The following is an 18,998-nucleotide window of genomic DNA, read 5'->3' as shown; positions in this document are numbered from 1 at the left end:
ACAAAGCATTTAGTGTGTGATCCAGAGAACTGTAGTTGTCTCACCCCAGCAGGGTGACTCACTTGGCTGGAGAAAGGCTCCATTTTGTTCAATGGACTGCCAAAAGGTTGTTCAAGAAAACTCACATATTGACTGCAGAGCTTCCCAGAAGTCAGGGTACCCAGATGGAGGAGCATGTGCCAGACAAGGATACACATAAACGTTCTGATGTCTGCGTGCCGAACGTCTTTTTTTTTTCCCTCAGAGTAATGGCTTGCTAGTATAAATGTATAAATCTTCTGAATAGTAAATGTCAGAAATATTGGTCCGTCTAACAACAAAGATATCACAGGTGGGAAAGTACCTCCTGTAGTAATTAGGAGGTAGGTACCATAGGAACAGATCACAGCTCCCGTGAGTTGGAATTACCCTGTCTGGTGGAAATTTAACCTACATCTGTCACTCACTAGTTACCACTCTAATCTGTAGGCTATAATATTCAGTCTTCTGAAGGACAGTGGTGGTTGCATGGTGGACTTGGTGCATGGACTTCGTGCAGTGGTTCTTCTAATTACACTGAAGCTGATTTCTGGAAATCTGAAAACTCATCATAGGAAGCTTTCACTTCAAAGGTTCTTCCCAAAATACTTAACTGCTTTCAGAACTAGGCGTTCCTGGGTAGATGACATTTTTTTCACCCCTTATGAATTGTTTTGAGCCTTGAGCAACACCTAGCAACAACTTTTAGCACACCCACTTAAAGTGATTTACTTAGTGCTACCATTTGCATGGGTGGAGATACCACTGAATACTATGGAAATGGGAAGTGGGATTATACAAATGCTCTTCATTCACTTCCCTGTGTTTTCATACTGACTCAAAATTCGTAATTGTTTAAAGACATTTTTTTCCTATTTTTATGTCTTAGAAATAACTAAGTAGATCATCAGACATATGAAGTAATTATTTTACTCATGATTCTGGACACTCTATTTTCATTTTCTCTTTGGACGTTATTACAAAAACTTGTTAAGATGTAAATATGAACATTAAATTAGTTATTTAGTTCATGACTTACAAACCAATATGTCTGTAGCAGAGGTTCACAAGCAGCAAAATGGCATGCAAACACTGTATGAGGAGGTAATGAGAGATATTCTACCCTAGAAATAAAAAGAAATTTTAGAAAGCTTGGCTTAGAGTGAATTTTGTTCCACACCATCAGATACCTCTGCTGCAGCTGTGTCTTCTTTGTGGTTAATTGGATGGTTTGCTCAAGAAACTGAGTGAAAAGTTCCATGGCTAACTTGATCTTAATGAAAAAAATGTATAATGAAGAATCTGTTCATCCACACAGTTATTCTCTCTTGTGCTCAATTATTTTTGCTTTTAGTTATTTCTATTCATTTTTGATGATTTGATCTGTTATAATTATTTTCAGTATGAACTAGATATTTGGAAATATCCAGACTTTCCAGTGCTTTGCTTATTTAGTAATAGGGCTTTCCTCTTGCTGCTTTTCCACTTCAGGAGTCTGCTGACCATTAACCAGAGTAATTGAGTATCTTTGATAACATATTGTGAAAAGCTACAAGAGAACTCATTCTTCAGCCTTTGTCAATGCTCAGAAGTGAATTACAGTATCACTGAACAACCAAAAAGGAAATATTATTGATTTACAACTAAAAGCTTCAACACTCTAGACTGCAATCTAGGTCTCTAAAATGCTTTAAATTGAGTTATGGATTGTGGCATATAAGAAATAATAAAAATCATTTGCAGAATGATCAAAAGTGTGTAAGATAAGTGTTTCATTTGAATTATTCTCACTGGTCTAATCATTATTTTTCCGTTTTCTAAAGGCAACTTAAATATTTAGCTTATTTAAGAGATTTCAGAACATGAAAACAATTGGAAAAACTCATTTTTGAGCCTAAAATAGAGCAAAGCCCTTTAGTGTACAGATGCCTCCTGCTTACTATATATCTTCATCTTAATTTTAGTAGATGCTGTGTGCGTAAATTCTGTGGCCAGCTTTGAAAGTTCCATTTTAGCTTGGAAGCAATTTTATATGGAAATGTTATGACTGCTGTGTGGGTAACTCTCATTTATGCTTAGTAAAGTGTAAAACTGGAATCTCTGTTTATGAAGCTGTTTGAGCTTCCCTTTTATTCTGTCCTTGATTTAATTCAGTCTATTCAAGTTTTGCACAAACAGCAGGTTTGGTCATTAGTAAATAACGCAAAAATGGCCTTGCTCTTTGATCTGCACAATCTAGCTCTTTGATCTATACAGCCCTTACACACAGTATGCCTACAGGCATGTATAATATAAATATTTTCTACTAAGTGCAAATAATGAAAAGATTTTGGATAATAGATGTGTTGAAACTAGGAGTATTTATCAGATTTTCTGTTGCTGTTGGATGACATAGGGCAAACAAACAAGAAAAGCCTCAAATCATCTCTAAATTTGCAAAGCATTTGTTTTTAAGAGCAATTACAAAAATAACTATGTTTTTAATTCATATTGCTTACATAAGCCAAAATGTGTTGTATTCTTATTGTTTTGCATAATTATAAAATTTGTACTGATTTTAAATTTCATGTACAGGCTGCCCTTTTTGATCAAAAAGTATGAAAACTGACCAGATACATCAGAGCTCTGATTTTATTTAGAATGTGCTCTGCTTGTTTTCATGTTACTTGGTAGAACTGGCAAAATAAAATAAATATTAAAAACGCCATTGAATGCATTTCGTTCTTTTCTGATTTTTAAATTGTTACATCAAATTCTGTCTTTTGACACTGATGCAAGTCATAGAACAAATTCCAAATTCTTTTTGCTACTTAGTTTTGAGGAAGAAAATAAAGAAATCAGTGATTTTTGGTATGAACTTTATCTTCCAACACTATATAAGAGAAATTTTCCTGATGCTCAGCAAGTGTTGTTGTTGGTGACTATTTAATTCTGAAAATAAAAGAATATATTTTTTTACATTAAAATGGTATATAGGCAGTCCATTTTTGGAGCTAGCTGTCCTGAATTTTTGTCTTTCTCATAACAATTTTGTTTCAAAAATTGCAGTGGGAAAGTAGTTTCTTAGCTGAGGTCACCTTCAGTTTTTTTCTCTGATTCTGTGGTTTCTGTGAATAGAAAATGTTTCCTTGACCACTTAAGAGTTTGTCTTGCTGAGATTCACGCTCTTACAGAGTAATTTTGCAAGATCTCCAAGGTCTTTTCAGAGACTGCCTATCACTGCTAGATGCAAAACATGAAACAGTTACAAAGTGCGCTTGGCCAGATTACTCAAAAGGAGGAAAATCAGCAGAACCAGGCACCAATATTTCAGGTCTCACTACCCTTTCATCAGAAAGCCAGGAACAGACAGAGTCTGTGACTGCTTCATAGCATCTCCTGAGAGCTTGGATAGTTTATATGTGTATAACTGCAAAGCATATATTATATAGTGGTTTTGCAAGAGTATTAAGTATCTAATTTCACATGACTTCTAATATATTCTTGTAGTGTTATTTGTGCCAATATAACCAGCATTTCTGCTGTTTCTCTACATGGGTAGTAGCAGTCCCATGGCTTTAGAGCTGACTGAATCAGAAGTTGCCCTACCTGAAGGTTAGTGCAGGAGAACAGAGACAGCAGCTGACTCCCTTGATAGGACTGGTGTAACCATCTCGCCAGTGATGGGAGAGAAGAAGGTGGGAGGACCAACCATTTTTACCAGCAGCAGCCCACACGGAAGTTTTGCCTAAACAAGTCAGGAAGATGTAATCTAATGAAACAAATGATCGGTTTTACTTGAGATATATTTAAGATCTAAGAGAGGGAAGAGAGATTTCCTTATCATTTAACAGCTCTGAGGTGATCATAATCTTCAAGCTTCCTCAGTCCCTCCAGGTTACTCTAATGATGCTTGATCTTTAAGTCTAATTTTCTCTCTTTGCTTTCCTAGAAAGCTTCAACCATGCTGTTTAATTTGCTCTGGTTTTAAACTGAAGAGTAAGGTACCATGTGAAGGCCAGGCTGATAGAAGTGGGTCTTCTGCCTGACCCAGAGGGAAGATGGACCTGAGTCGTATCACGGTTCATGCAGAAGCAAATACTGGTCCCAGTCTTGCCCTTGTGGAGGCCTGAGAGCCTGCACAGGCAAATTCTCTGCTTGCAGTAAATGTACACCATCATCACTTCTTGCTGACAGTTTCAGTCAGCTGGCACAAGCAGCTTCATAGCCCGAGGCAACTTTTGATTATCCGTAACTTAAATGCTTTAACATTCTGGAAATAAAGATCTACAGCTTAAACTTGGCACAGGGCTCTGTGGAAAACCAGCAAAGCAAAAGGAACAGCAGAAGGCAGGGAAGTTCAAGAGATGTAGCCAAGGAGATACCCAGGTGCATCACAGATATTTCTAGTTAGCTTGCATTCTAGCTGAATCTCACAAGCCTGTGAGTATTGCATTACTCTTCCTAATAGGATTTAGGGAGGGAAGGTAGCACCAACGCCAAGCTGCTGTTCCCGATAGGCGAGGGCATGTCACCTATCATTTTGCTGCTTGAGATCTTGGAGTCTGGGCAGAGTTCAGCTGTGGTTTTGCATACAATATATGTATGCAAATGTAATGGCTGTGATTACTGACTTTGACCTTTTATCTGTTATCAATTTTTTCCTTATCATCCACTATCACATTAGAGGCATACGTTTATTTCATATCTAATCAGGTGAAAGACGAACATTTAGATATATTTATTTTGATGATGAAGAACGTAGGAAAGTTTAACTCTTCTTTGAAATCTATTGACCTTGTAGAAGCTTACCTAGGTAAGTCCAGAAGGATTCCCTGCAAGCAATCTGATGGCTCAACATCAGGTTTTCCGTTATTACTCTAAAGGCACTTATTCCAGAATTGATCAATTAAGTGCATTTGCGTGGAGTCTTGCCATACTATAGTACTATAAGTACATGCTTATGAAAGCTGATAAGTATTGTTGCATTTAGACTTCATATACTAAAATAATTATTACTGTTTTTTATTTCATGTTTGGAGATTGTTCAATTTTTTTAAATTTGTTTCTTTTTATTGAATACAGACTTGGATTTTCACTTGCTTTTGTCTTCAACTACTCTTACTTAATCCTCTTGTCAAAACCCAGAGTTCCTGCGGGAATCCAGTGACAGATGACGTAAATGATATTGCAAAATTGGTAAGTAATAGTTATTTTAAGTTATTCTTCAAGTTATACAATAATCATGGGATACTGGTGCTTAGGTTGTTAAGGAAAGTTAACAAATCTTGATTAGAATCACAGGAATACTTAAAAATACACGTATCCATTAACAACTGTCAATTTATCAAAATAAAAACCTTCGTTGCAGAGAATGGAGAATAGTTTCAGAGTTCATTGACCAAGTTGAAGTAGATAGGCATGTGTGCTGTTTAGTCTCCAAACTTACATAAAAACTGGCAAAAGTCTTGATTTCTTAAACATCCATGGGAACAAATGGTTTCCTATGCGGATGAAAGATTACTATCTTTATGTTGCTGATATGTGAGGAGCAGATTGGTGGCAAATTAAACTAAACCAGAAGTCTTTACCTTAGGTTCATGAGAAATTGTGTCATATAAAAAAAATATTATGATATTAGGTATTTTTTGGCAATCTGGCCATAATGATTGAACAGCTCTTGCATTCTTAGGGGTAAATGGGCTGCACAGAATATCCTGTATTTCTGTCTCTACTTTTTCATACCTAGAATCTAAAGTACTGTCAGCTTCTTGTGAGAATCAGACTAATTTAAGTACATTTTGAACGTAACTTAGTTAAACAATGCATTCTCCAGAAAAACTGCTTCTTTTTGTGTGAAGTCAGTTGTGTTTAGCTCCACTGTAGGCACAGATTATGCTGACTTAAAGTACTGCAGGATCTAACTCAAAAGATTTTAAGAAATAATATGCAATGAACACTTAAAAAGAATAGTTGCATTTACATATTGTCTTCAGCTGAAAATTAAGGCTTTGTTGTGGAGAAACAGTTGCAAGACCGGAGTTCATGTTATCAGACACTGAATTTAGCGTCTCTTGCATTTGTTTTGAGTGTAGTGCTCCTAATTTGTTTTCTTTGGGTGTTGTTATGTGCCTTGGCTCATAGTGCAAGTCTCTAGGGGTCTTCTACAGCCCTTGTCAAATATTTAGTGTTTCACATTAGTTCCTTTAGGCATAAGTCTGAAGTATTGGCATGTTTATTCAAAATAATAATTCATCTCTTGAAAGAACATTAAGCTTTGATTCAAAACTGTTGAAAGCACTACAGAACAGCAAAACTCCTCTGAGTGCTGGTGAAACTGTCTGGGACATGATTGGCAATAACTCTGTCAATTATGTATCTCCAGAACACATGCTTTAACTTTCCCTTTAGAGCAGTTTAAACTAGAAGAATGTAAAAATACAGACAGAAGAAAAAAATATTGAATGCAGCTTGAGCAATCACACTTGCCTTTTGAGGTAAAGTATATCATAAACCTAATACCATAAAAATCAACTTATTTTTTGTTTTGACTATGGTTTTCTTTATTATATTCCTCCAGTCTCATCCAGCAGCTGCAGTTCTTGCACATATCTGTGCAACGCTCTGTTTCCATATCCAACCCTCCTCCTTGTCCCCTCGCCCCTCTTCACATGCATCTTTGTTGCTAGTTGTCACATAACCCCTGGGCATGTTGGCTCCCTGAGCAGTGTACTGTGCTGTTGCCAGATTTATATCAAATCCCCTTTTACTTGGGCTAGGAAGGAGTTCACCTAGTTTTGGTGCATGTGCACTGCATGTCCTGGAAGAAAACTCCCAATTACTGCCCAGGTCACACTGCTCTTTTGCTGCTGCCAAGACTGAGCAGAATATAATAGGACTGAACTCCTCTGCCTCTCCACGGTGAGGATGCTGAATTGTCCTCCTGACTAGTATAACTTCCAGATCTTCCCCACTGAATGCAAAACTTGGGTGAAACTTAACTAACAGGTTCAAAGGTGTTTTGGTTGGGAGAATTAGCAGACAGATGCAGAGAATGCCAAGGTTGAAAAGAAGACACCTGGGTTTTCTTTGTTTTGAACTGTGCATTTGAGAATGTCTTTCCTGAGGAACTTCTACTTCTGTTTTGTCTGTGTATGTTAATTTTAGCACAGATTTTTCATTTAGAAATCATTTCTATGAACCCTGAATTGAAAGAATAATGTTGAAATAACTTCAGTATCTTAAACTGATTAGAAGAACTCTTGATTTTAATTAAAATAATGATGCAAGCATTTCTTTTGGAAGTGCTAAACCATGACAAGGTGACACTGAGAGAAAATAAAAAGAAAGGAATATATATAAACATGTTAAAAGAATACATAAAATATTTTTAAAACAAAATACCATTACATGACAGTTTCATAACAGAAAGCAGAAAGTAGCAGAGAATGCTGACTAGCCACATTATTTGGCTAAAAAGCACACTGTTATTCCTATTATTAAGGCTGTTAAAACTATATTTGGTACAAATTTCCTTTGAAATTTCTGTTATAAAATCATTGCTGTATCATGCAAGTTTCATCACTGAAAGCAACAATTCCCACCTGAATTCCTAAGTGATATTTTTCCCTCATCTCACCACCTTCCACTTCCATTAGTGTCTGAAAAATATCTACATAAGCCACTGTGTATATGCTGTGGTGGAGTTCCTGAATTACTTTTAAAATTTTCTAGCTGAGGTACTGGCTTGGCTTTCTCAACAGCGAATCTTACATTTGGTACAAGTAAGAGCCTATAGTTTCTTCTAATACTTGGACAAGACCACCCATAGACAACAGTAACTTTTGAGCATTTTTAAAATTTATTTATTTATTTATTTATTTATTTTTACTATATGTCTATTTGGATTAATTAAGATAAAATATTGCTTCCAGAATGGATGGATAGCAATATTTTTTTAAACATGATTCTAAGGACTATTTGGTTTACATTTATGTCTTTCATATGCTATATGAAATATATCCTTAGTGTATACAAAATGGAATCTGTGATTTCAAATTTATGATTGCTGAAGAATTTAGGTTTGGCAGAGCTTATGACTCTTGTAAATAACTATAAATATTTTGTGCCACTTCTGTGTTTTGAAAATATATATATATATATTGAATTGAGAAATGTTATTCTGAAGATTTAGATCTTCAAAATCAGGAATAACCACCATGGTTGTCATCATGGTTTTATGATCATCGGTATTCCACATCATCACATCATGTAGTGTACTGGGAATTAAAGTGTTAATGCCCCAGTACACTACTTGATGTGATGATGTAGAATACCAATGATCATAAAACCATGACAGTTGTCTTTATTCTTTATTGGTCTTTCTGGTTCTTATTTCTTCAGTGATCCAAAAAGTCTGTGCCAGTGTCTTACACAGATTTCTTCCCGTTCCACATTGAGAACAAACTGTAGGATTTCCCAGAGTGAGCTGGGGATTTCACAGGAGTTAATGGTATACGTACAGTCATTACCCTTAGTTATTGTGATATTGTTATACAAAGGCTTTTAGTAGATCTTTATCACATTTGCTGTGAGCGATATGGCAGGCATTTCTAAAGGCTTTATTCTTGGCCGCACCAACACGTTCTTTAGGCTCTCTTGTTTACAGTCATTTGTCTAGTCCAGTATTTGTGTAATTTACTGTTCAGAAGCAATACACAAGTCTCATCTTTTACCTTAGGATATTGACCTTTCTCATGTCTCATCACAAATACTCAAAAATCAACTTAGATTCAATATAGCATGAATACTCCACTCAGCAGTGTTAAAAGCTCTTCATTTCCCCAGAATGTTATCTTTTCCTGGGCCTTTTCTCCTCATTGTTTAGGAATGATACAGGATCTCTCCAGGAACTCAGGTCTGCGATAAAGGTGTCTGTTTTAGTTCTTGTCATTTCACAAACTCTTATTAAGTCCACTCTTAATACCTTCATTGTTTTTTTCCTGTCCTAGTAGGAACAAATGTTTTTGTAGCTCTCTATCCATACAAATAAACCTATCCTTAAGACCATTTGTGAATTAAAATACAATCTACTGAAAAGTCTTTTTGGACTTCAGCCTCTAATTTCTTCCTTCTGTCTGTTCATTTTACTGCTTTTACCACATATCTTCTACTTACTTCCTTCAAGCTGTTCTCTTTTGTTTGATTACAATGGCAAGCTTCTTAATTTTGTCTTCAAAAGCTCTATTAAATCAGCTTTTGAAGTTCTAATACATCTGGCTTTGCCCTCTTGTTGTAGCATCTCCTCAATATTTGCTTGCTTTCTGTTAAGCTGTTTGAGGCTACAGGAAGGGTACTCCTTGATGAGCTCTTGGTAGATTCTCATCCTCTTCATATCTCATACTAAGACTATTTGCAGCATAAATCCATGTCCTTTTTTCATCTTCCTTCTCTGTTCTGTACTACTTCTGCATTTTCCCTATAATTAGCAAAATGGTGCCACAGTTCCCTACAAAACTGCACTGCCTGCAGCTTGATCCAAGCTATTTATTTGCTTCTCAGATTTTTGCTATAATTACTGTCTACTTTTGGGCTGGGCTTGACTCCTTGAAAGAGCATACGGAGTCCAACAGAAGGTGGTTTGAAGAAGGGATATAAGCATAATATAAATGTATAGTAGTGATTAAGGTAACAAAAGAACTGGTTCTGCAAAACTAGACACATAGGTCTGTAGAATGATAGAAATCCCTTGAGCACAGCTGTAGATGTGTTCAGTTAATATTCTGCATTTTCAGAACATGAGAGAAATATGCTTCAGTCAACACTTGCTTTGAAAATAGGTCAGGTTAGTCTGCTGAACTTATGCTAGTGAAGAATGGTGCAGTATCTGAAAATGTGGGTCATTAGCCTAATCAACTTTATGTTGAAAAATAATCTGTGGACAGATGTATGTAACTTGTTTCCAGAAGTGTTTAAATGAATTTTCACTAGCATCATACTGGACTCTTAGCAAAAACTAGAATAAAAAAGAAGGAGCTTCAATAAAATCAAGGCTTCTGAGCTGTAACTAGCTTAAGATCAAACAGACAAAAATAATTTGTAATATTTTCTGTAAGGTTATATCTATTAAAATCTTTATAATGTAATTTTGTAGAATGAAAAATGTTTCCCTAGTAAAAACTGTTTTAAGAAGCAAAGAATAATTCAGCACTCTTTTAATTTATGCATTTATTTATTAAGTAGGGGGAACTTTAAAAGAGCAGAGTTACATACCTATAGAGAATGAAGGTATGTAGAGAGTATTCCTTCTTTACCAGTAATCACTTTAACTCCTGCATCTTTTCTTTTAATGAAGGTGTTTGAAGGAAAACACAATACTTGATGAATGTTCTGTATTATGAAATGATAATTGCAGCATCTGTCAGTAAAACTTGTCCCCATTGTTCTTTTCAGCATAGTAAGTCAACAGAAAGCTAAGGCACTGTGTTGCTGTAATTGTGCTTTTGCACAAGAATTAAGAAGCTGCTCAGTGTATAATATATTCTCAATAAATATGAATATCAAGACTAAATATAAGTAAAATTTTAATTGAGCTATGCAGCATGTATACAATGTACCTATGAATTTTGTGTTTCTTCATTAACAAAGTTTAAGATATCTATTAAACAAATAACATAAATCAGTGACGTAAACAAAGTATAAATGATCCACTTTCCTAAAGCACTTATTAGTTTTGAATTTTTGAAGCCTAAACAATAGTCAACATGTATCAACCAGACTTTTTGATAAGTCATTTCAAACAACTTGATTTTACATTGCATCTTTTCTGTAAGTTTGGACTTTGTCATAAGCTTCTTTTTAAATGAATAAAACTGTACTGAGTGAAAGGGTTATAAGAAAATGATCCAATGTTGCTTTTCTGCAGATAATCTGCCACTATGACTGTAGAAAGTGTGAACGGTAATTGTTAACATGCTGTCTTAAGCCCAATGATAAAAAATTCATTAACTGCTTCATTAGCGGATGAATTAGAGTGGATTGCAGGGATGATAGAAAGTGCAAGACTGGGCAGAAAAAGAAAAGCTGAGGACACAAAGAATGGAGTTGCAGAGGTATTTAAGAGAAGCAAAAGGGAATGAGGAAGAGAAAAATGAGAGGTAGAAATGCTAGCCAAATGAAAAGTATGTTTTTTCCATTGTATGCCTCTGAATAAAAAAGGAATCATTATCAAATGGTAATATTTACTTTAATGACTTTATCTTTGATCTGTGCATAAAAAATATTTATATGTATGCTTGTTTCCTAAAAATTTTCAAAACAACCATATAAAGAGAAATTCCAAGGGCTGTAGCCCTCAAGTCAAAACCCTTGACTTCAGATGTAGGTCATCTCTCCTCTGTTCTGTTGTTACACCAGCAGAGTAGTTTACGAAACCTAAACCATTTTCACAATATAATCTTTTATCTCCCATTTATGCTATCATGATCATATTTCAAAAAGTGCATTTTGGTTGTGCGATGTTAACAGTGCTGTATTAATTATTCAAACTTCTGCATGTCATTCAAACATACATTTCCTCATCTGGGATTTTGTTACGAATGGGAACGTAGCAGTTAATATTGCTGTTATATGAACTTGAAGACAAAAATGCAGATTCCCTGTTCTTCATGTTGTGAAAGAGTTTTGTTTTTTTCCCTCAGTGCCTGGTAGGATTTCTACAACCACAGCCACCCACTAAATCAGAGAACTTTTTTTGTGGCATTTTAATTGCAAAGCAGGGTTATTTTAGTTGTACACATTACTTTCCAAGATTATCACTAGATGTTCTCTATAATTAACAAAAATATTACCCTTTTCTAAGCTCATAACCATCTTCTTGTCAGAAACCTCTCTCAGAGCTGGTGTGCAGAGAACTTTCTGCCATTTTGCACAGGTAGGAAACTCAGTGCAGCCAGGCTTGTCCCTTCTTCTAGCTTCCACTTTAATTACTTCATGAAGAAAATTCAACAGTTAAAAAGCAAGTGATTGGTTCTGGGCTGTACTGTTGGCAGTTGTTCTTCAACAAAATGTGACTCATGTCAGCAAAGCAAGACAATATGAAATGTACAGTGTTGGTACAAGCATGTTCTCAGTCCTGCATCAGGATCTCTACAATATTTTCTGTGAGTAAATTGGTAGGCCAAGCTTGGACATAAATAGAATTCTCTCAGTTTGAATGACCTCCAACTTTTAACTTCAGCAGGGCATCTGGAATGTGGAGTTTAATCAATAAAACTTTAATAAGTTTTTTTGTCTTGAGGCAGGGCATTTGACAACTTCCCCCCCTCACTGATCTTCATTTTTATTAGTAAGTTCATTCTAAAATATATTTTCTGATTCAAAGTCTGTCAAGGAGAATCTCTTTGAGACTGAGCTGTATTCTCTATTTATGTTGGGGGAGCTGTAAGACCTCTTGGGCTGTTACCATTTTTAAATGTGTACGAAAAGTGCTTGACAGACTCTGATGCCAGTAAAGTAGATTGTATACATAATGCATATCAGTTCTTGTAGTGTTCATTGATTTGGAACAAATTTAATCTTCCAGTGACCTTTCTTCAAGAATGGTACTTTTGCTGACATTGCTAAGTGCTGAATCCCACTAGAGTGAGTAGAGGAAACTTTGCACATGCAGTAACATCTTCAATATCTTTGCTGCTTGAAGTGCTTCTAATCCTACTTCTCTAGGCACGCAAAGGAAGTTGCATAGAAACTGTATTATCTATTAATGTGTTACAATGTCAGAGTGGTTTTAGAGCAAGAAAAGATTATTTTAAAAGTGGATGAGGATTTAGAATAGATCAGTCAATTTCAAGAAGCTCTAAAGAAGCAGTAAATGCATTGTGATAATTTTCACAACTTTTTTTTTTTTTTTTTTTTTTTTTTTGTATCTTGAATCAATTACCCAAAACCCCAGGTAAATAGAAATTGACAGAGATTTTAGAGGCAATTTTGCTTCTGCTTTATGAAAGCAAGGTTATAAAATTTTAAATAATAATAATTTAAAAAGAAGTTATCCTAAAGAATGGAATTAATGAGGATCATCTGTAGAAAACTTGTTTTTTATTGCTGTAGGAAGAAGGTAGAGGTCATTGAACAGAGGGTCCATGTTTCAATGCATGTTGAAAATAATAAAAAAAAAGATTGGAATTTGCTAGTGACTGCTGAATAAATTCATCCAAAAACCTGGAAATTTTTAAACTGTTGTTTCAATTTTTAATTGAAACTTATTTTTAATTAACAAATATAACATTCTGTTGTGCCAAACAAAATATTACCTAAAAGCTACACAGAAGTCACTTTGATTGTTGCTATAGCAGCAGATTCAAAACAGCTATGAGGAAAATAATCTTTAACCCAAAGAAGTAGGAATGCTCTGTTGAATGAAGTGCAGATTTTACTCCAAGAAGTAAACTATGTATGTGCTTGTCATCTTTTGTCTGAATGGATATCAAATAATGATGAAAAATATCTATTGAATTTCTCTAACTAAAATGGAAATATATTTGCTCTATCACTAAGTATTGAAGTACTGGTGGACCTTTTGGAAAAGCTCCTTCCAGAGGCTGTGGATTATGGCAGCATCTCCCTTGCTTTATCTCCTCAGTCAACACATTCCCCAGATGATCAAGCATTTTTCAATGTAGAGTTAGATTCTGTCTGTAGAAGAGTCAGTTGTATAGCTCAGTAAGACCCCTTCCTCCACTCATAACCTTGCTTCAGCATGCCAGATGCTTACCCACAACTGCAGAGCTGTGCTCAGTTTATGTGTGTGGAAGCCCTCCATTGCCCTAGGATATTGCTATGACATGATTATATTGCTCATTGTTAGTAGGAAACTCAGCTTCAAAGTTAAAGCCACGTTTAAATGTTTTTGTTTTTTTGTTGTTTTTTTTTTGACCAGGTGCAACAGTGAGCACAAGGCAGGCAGGTATTTCTTAAGTTTAAATGCTTGTTCAAGTTCTAAGTTATTTGACAAGAAAAGGCTTAGTCAGAGACTACTGGGTACGCTTGTTTTGGGAGGTTTAGGTTAAGTACAAATTGTCACGTAAATTCTCCAAACAGTTCAAGTCTTGCCATTGAAAAATGGAAATGCAGTGGAATTTCTGCTGTAATGAATAACCTCAGACCATTGTTTCTTCTCACCACATCACTGACTTTAATTCTGCTGAGAGGTGGTAGTGTTAGACATGACTGGATCAAGTCTGGAAGCATTAGGGAAAGGTGGAAAGATACTTCACTTCTGAGCAAATAAGAGTCAGTAGCAGTTCCATTGGAGAATAAGTATGCAGGCTTTTGCAGCTTGCATTTAGGTTGCCTAAAATCTTCATTTGATACTTGATATATTTTGTTGAACATAGTGACATAAAATATCTTGATTTGTGTAGTGAGTAATAATGTTTTTGTTATCTATTTATTGTAGGTTGGAAATCTCCCAAATGATTATCTGATAACCCTTAAATATGTCCCGAAGATGGATAGCCTGGTATGTACAACAACTTTATGTTAACTCTAGTAAAACTGCCACTGGAAACAGTGGTGTTGATAACATTTTGTAGCTAGTCCTATGGCTTAATATGTTACAGTTAAAGGATGATTATTTCACTTGTCATATGTATTGCAATTATACATTTTAAAAACAAGAATGTAGAAAGATTCCTACTGTAACTTAAAATGTTAATAATTGTAGGAATTTGAAAAAAAATTTCTTCATCTTCAGTATTTTAATATTTTTTTCTGGAAAGGAATCGAACTATGGTGACAGTGGAAAATTTTCCCTTTCTTACACAGCTTGTATCTTTTTAATTTTACTTTGGAATATCCTCCAGAGTACCATTCTAGTTTAAAGTTGTGGAAATGCCATTAAAGCACAGCAAATATGCACTAGCCAATGGGAAGAAGCTCAGGTTCAGAAAGTGGCAATGTCAGTAACTAAGTAACCAGAGAAATTTGGGACACAGTTTCATTCAAACACTCTTTCTATATTGTCACATATATAGTGATGCTTTTAAATAAATGTCTTCTGTCTTCTTTACAGTTTTTTAGTCTTTAATATTAAAACCCTTTTTGCGCTATATTATTGTTTTGTTCTACCAAACAGTTTTTATTTTTTTCCTTAATTTTTGTAATACATTTAAGTAGGATTTGTTGCAAATGTTCTGTTTGCTGCTGCATGCACTGCAAAAATAAATAAATAAATAAATAAACAAATAAACAAGAGAGAATAAAAAAGAGTGAAAATAGAAGTTATGCTGAGTGCATATTTCTTGAACTTTATACCTTAAGCAGAAAAACTCAGCAGAAAAAAAAAAAAAAAAAAAGGCTATAGAATTCCTGTGCCAGGTCATACGTAATACAATTAAAACTGATGGAAAAAAAAATATTGAATTTCTGAAAATAGCAATTACCCAGTAAGGCTGGCTGCCTACCATCCCCTGGCTGCAGTGCATTTTAAAATCCAGCTATTTGGAAGCTTGCTGCTCTAAGCATTGCTTCAGTGGTGGGCAGCCCTAGCCTAGGTTCTGCTCCCTTCTGAGGGCACTGCAGCTGACCTGTGTAGGCCCTGCTGTGTTATAGCTGTTCTCTCTGCTGCTCTCTTGGGAAGTGTTTACATTCTGGATGAAGAAGACCAGGGAGCCCGCCTGAGCAATAGACTCCTGGTCGTTCTCACTGCTTACTTCTTACCTCCCTCCGTGGTTCAGTTTTGGCTGACAGTAAGCAGTTTCTGCTTCTTTAGTTTAAATGCCATTTCATCTTGCTGCATCACATCCAGAAACTTAGATTCAGTTTACATTTACGATGAGCAGCCAAGAATTAAATAGGAAGAAGAGAAGTTTAGAGCCGGGATTTCCATATTCGCTTTGCTTGTATATCACATTCAGTAGTGATGAGGGAAGGTGCAGCTCTTGGCCTTGTGCCTTCCCAGGAGGAAGTATTCAGTGGTATTCACGTCCCACTTTGCCAAATTCCTCTCTGGGGATTTCAGGTTGTGTTGCACATACCACACCAAAGGCTGGCTGAATAAGTAGGTTTTACTCCGGGATCTAAAAGTCCCTGCAAGCTGGGAAAACCATGGCTTTGAATAAGTCAGATGTCTTTTGTTCAGCTTTTGAAAAAGCTCTCTCTGCAGTTTTTTTTTTTTTCTCCTTTTCAACAGACTTCAGTCTTCACTGTATGCACAAAGTGAGAAATGTACCCAAGGTAGCAAATTTTGAATGTAGATGACTAAAGGTGGTAAGTCAGAGTGAATGCAAAGCAAATGGAAAGCCAGTGTAGTGCACGTAACAGGAACAGACTGACCTGATCCATTAAATAGAGGGCTGTTGCATTATGCACTAACTCAATGCATCTGAGTGGAGTTAAAAGTAGTTCTGAATACAGTGAAGTGCATAGTTTAACCTAAAGATTAAAAGGCAAAGACAGTAGTATCAGGGGCCAATTTCCATGGAAGAGAGAAATTCCAAACTTTTGAATACAAAAATGAAAGTGCCATGAGTACCTGAATGTACAGAGGAAGTCAGATTTGTAAGTAGACCGGGATGTGAATGCTGGTCCAAATTTACATGCAAAAAGCAGTTAGTTCTCCATTTCTTCATGGCAAACAGTATTGTATTTGCTGGGTTTAACAGTTTGATATTTAGAAAACAAGCACTTGCACAGCTTGATGTTACTGAAAAGAAAACTAAAATTTCTGTGAAATAGAACTTTGCAGGGCAGAATAGTTATTTTGGAGGACATTCTCATGCATTTGCAAAACCACAGGAACAGCACAGCAGAATCTCTACTGGAATTGCCATATCAACTCCTTACGCACTAGGAGAAACAAAGAGCTTCTGCTCATCTGTACCACTGTAGAACACACATCCGCAAAACCTCAGAAAGGTTTGGAGGTTTACAGCTCAGAGAAGCACTGTGTTGATGTTCCTACACCAAATGTAATTATACATTTCCTGAATGCAGTAATAGTTTTCTCTTGTTAGAAGTGCATGAGACAGCTTCAGTACTGAAAACTGAGAGTTATTTCAGAAATTGACAAAAAAGAGATAAGGAGTAGAAGCAGATTCAGCATCAGATGCTTTCTGTGTGTTGTAAAACATATATTCAGTGGATAATACCATCACCATCCTACATGCCATAGAGTATTAGTTTTAGAAACTATTTTGGATCTTGGGTGCATCTTAGGGGTTGCTGGACCAAAATCTTTGTAGCTTACAGGCCTGAGTCATCCTGATACATTTTTAACAATTGAAAAAAATATCTCCATATATGGAAGTATGGAGTAAATTCCCATTTCATTTACTGTTGATAACATAACATTTAAGGGTAAGAGATTTCCTTACAAACATTGCAATGTGACTAATACATAAGGGTATTTTTTTCTTTTCCTTAAGACTTAATTGAAGGACTTGAAGTCTATTCCAGTGGGCAGAGATCATAGTATCATCATAGTATCATAGTCTCGTGCGGGTTGGAAGGGACCTTAGAGATCATCGAGTCCAACCCCCGGGATTCGAGCCTCTGTGTAGCAGAGCGGCACTTCTACCACTTGCGCCACAGGGGGGATTCGAACTCCGGGCCCCAGTGTTGCAAGGCGGCGTCCTAAGCCACTGCACCACCAAGATGTGACAAATACCATCATAGACTGTATAAAAAATAAAATAAAGTAAAATAAAATAAAATAAAATAAAATAAAATAAAATAAAATAAAATAAAATAATAAATAAAATAAAATAATAAATAAAATAAAATAAAATAGGTGACAACTCAGAAAAATAAAGACTTCTGGGTATTGAACCTTCCTATCAGAAAATGCCTTTCAGTGAAGATGCTAAGAGGAGTTGACTGAGCTGATTTCCTCAGAGGTGGATAAATGTACACATTAATTTGGACAGCAAAACTTTTCTGGAGTCATTCTTCAAAAGAGATTTAAATCAAGGATCTTGGGGATTAACTCAGTTATGCAGAGTAACAATAATAAAATGAGAACAGTGCATGGTTTAAAAGTCTGTAGAAAGTAGCTAAAGCAGTAGTTATTAAAGAAAATAAAATAAAATAGGTTAATGAGAGCATGTAAGAGTGTTCATAGTAGTATGTCCTAGGGCTCAAATTCTCAACAGTCTGCTGCTTAGCATTCATTAAGAATTTAATGAAGGGACGGTGTTTAACAACCATAAATATGTCAGTATCAGTGAGAATAGAAATGTTACCAAAAGGGCAAAAGTTGGCTGACACCAAAGAAAGTGAATTTTAATTTAGATATTCAGGATAATTTAAATTGGACAGAGCAGTGTGATCTACTTTTGTGCACTGAGTTGCTTAACAAGTTTTTGCAAAAGTCTGATGTTTAATCTACCTTTCTGTCTTTCTTTTTATCCCCTGACAGCCTAATCACTGTTGGTTGCATTTGATGGTGCCTGAATTTTCAAGGAGTCTACATAATCTTCTCCAGAAATTTGTGGATATTTCTGATATGTCTGATGTTTTAAGCAATTATTCAATCATTAATAACCTCACAAGAATAATCAATGATCTTATGGCATGTCTAGCTTTTGATAAAAATAAGGTAATCTAACATGGAGATTCTACTTTCATGCTGAATATTTTTACTTGAACTTTCTGTTGCACAGTACTTAGTATTTACTTTAAAAGATCCAAAGTTTCATTAAATGTTTTTTTTTTCATTCCTACTCCTGTACCTATGAAATCCTGCTGTTCAGAGATATGCTGAGTACAGTCTGCTAACATCGGCTTGTCATCATCAGTTGTTTCAAAGCAAAATGGCTTACTTGGGATTACAGTATATGTAGAGACTTGTATACACTTATTTAAGAAGTCAGAAATATAACCTTCATCCTTAAGATAGTTAATTCATTTAGGTTTGTCTCAGACAGGCAGAAACCTTCTCTGTACACCCAAAATTACTCATTTTGCTAGAGTTTCTAACATAAATTATGTTATAAGATTAT

General features: G+C 35.5%; 1 protein-coding gene across 2 annotated transcripts in view; it reads left to right on the top strand.

Annotated features, from left to right (window-relative positions):
- KITLG (KIT ligand) overlaps window positions 1-18,998 on the top strand; it is a 56,402-nt gene that overhangs the window by 19,826 nt on the left and 17,578 nt on the right. For both annotated transcript variants that reach the window (XM_015857839.3, XM_015857837.3), the window contains exons 2-4: window positions 5,083-5,196; window positions 14,456-14,518; window positions 18,416-18,595. In XM_015857839.3, the coding sequence (XP_015713325.2) occupies window positions 5,083-5,196; window positions 14,456-14,518; window positions 18,416-18,595 (357 nt within the window). The remainder of the gene's footprint in view (window positions 1-5,082; window positions 5,197-14,455; window positions 14,519-18,415; window positions 18,596-18,998) is intronic.

The sequence above is a fragment of the Coturnix japonica genome, chromosome 1 (assembly GCF_054131305.1).
Source record: "Coturnix japonica strain WE chromosome 1, WE-NBRP24, whole genome shotgun sequence".
In the NCBI taxonomy this organism is placed as follows: Eukaryota; Metazoa; Chordata; class Aves; order Galliformes; family Phasianidae; genus Coturnix; species Coturnix japonica.
This window is presented reverse-complemented; position numbering and strand designations above follow the sequence as displayed.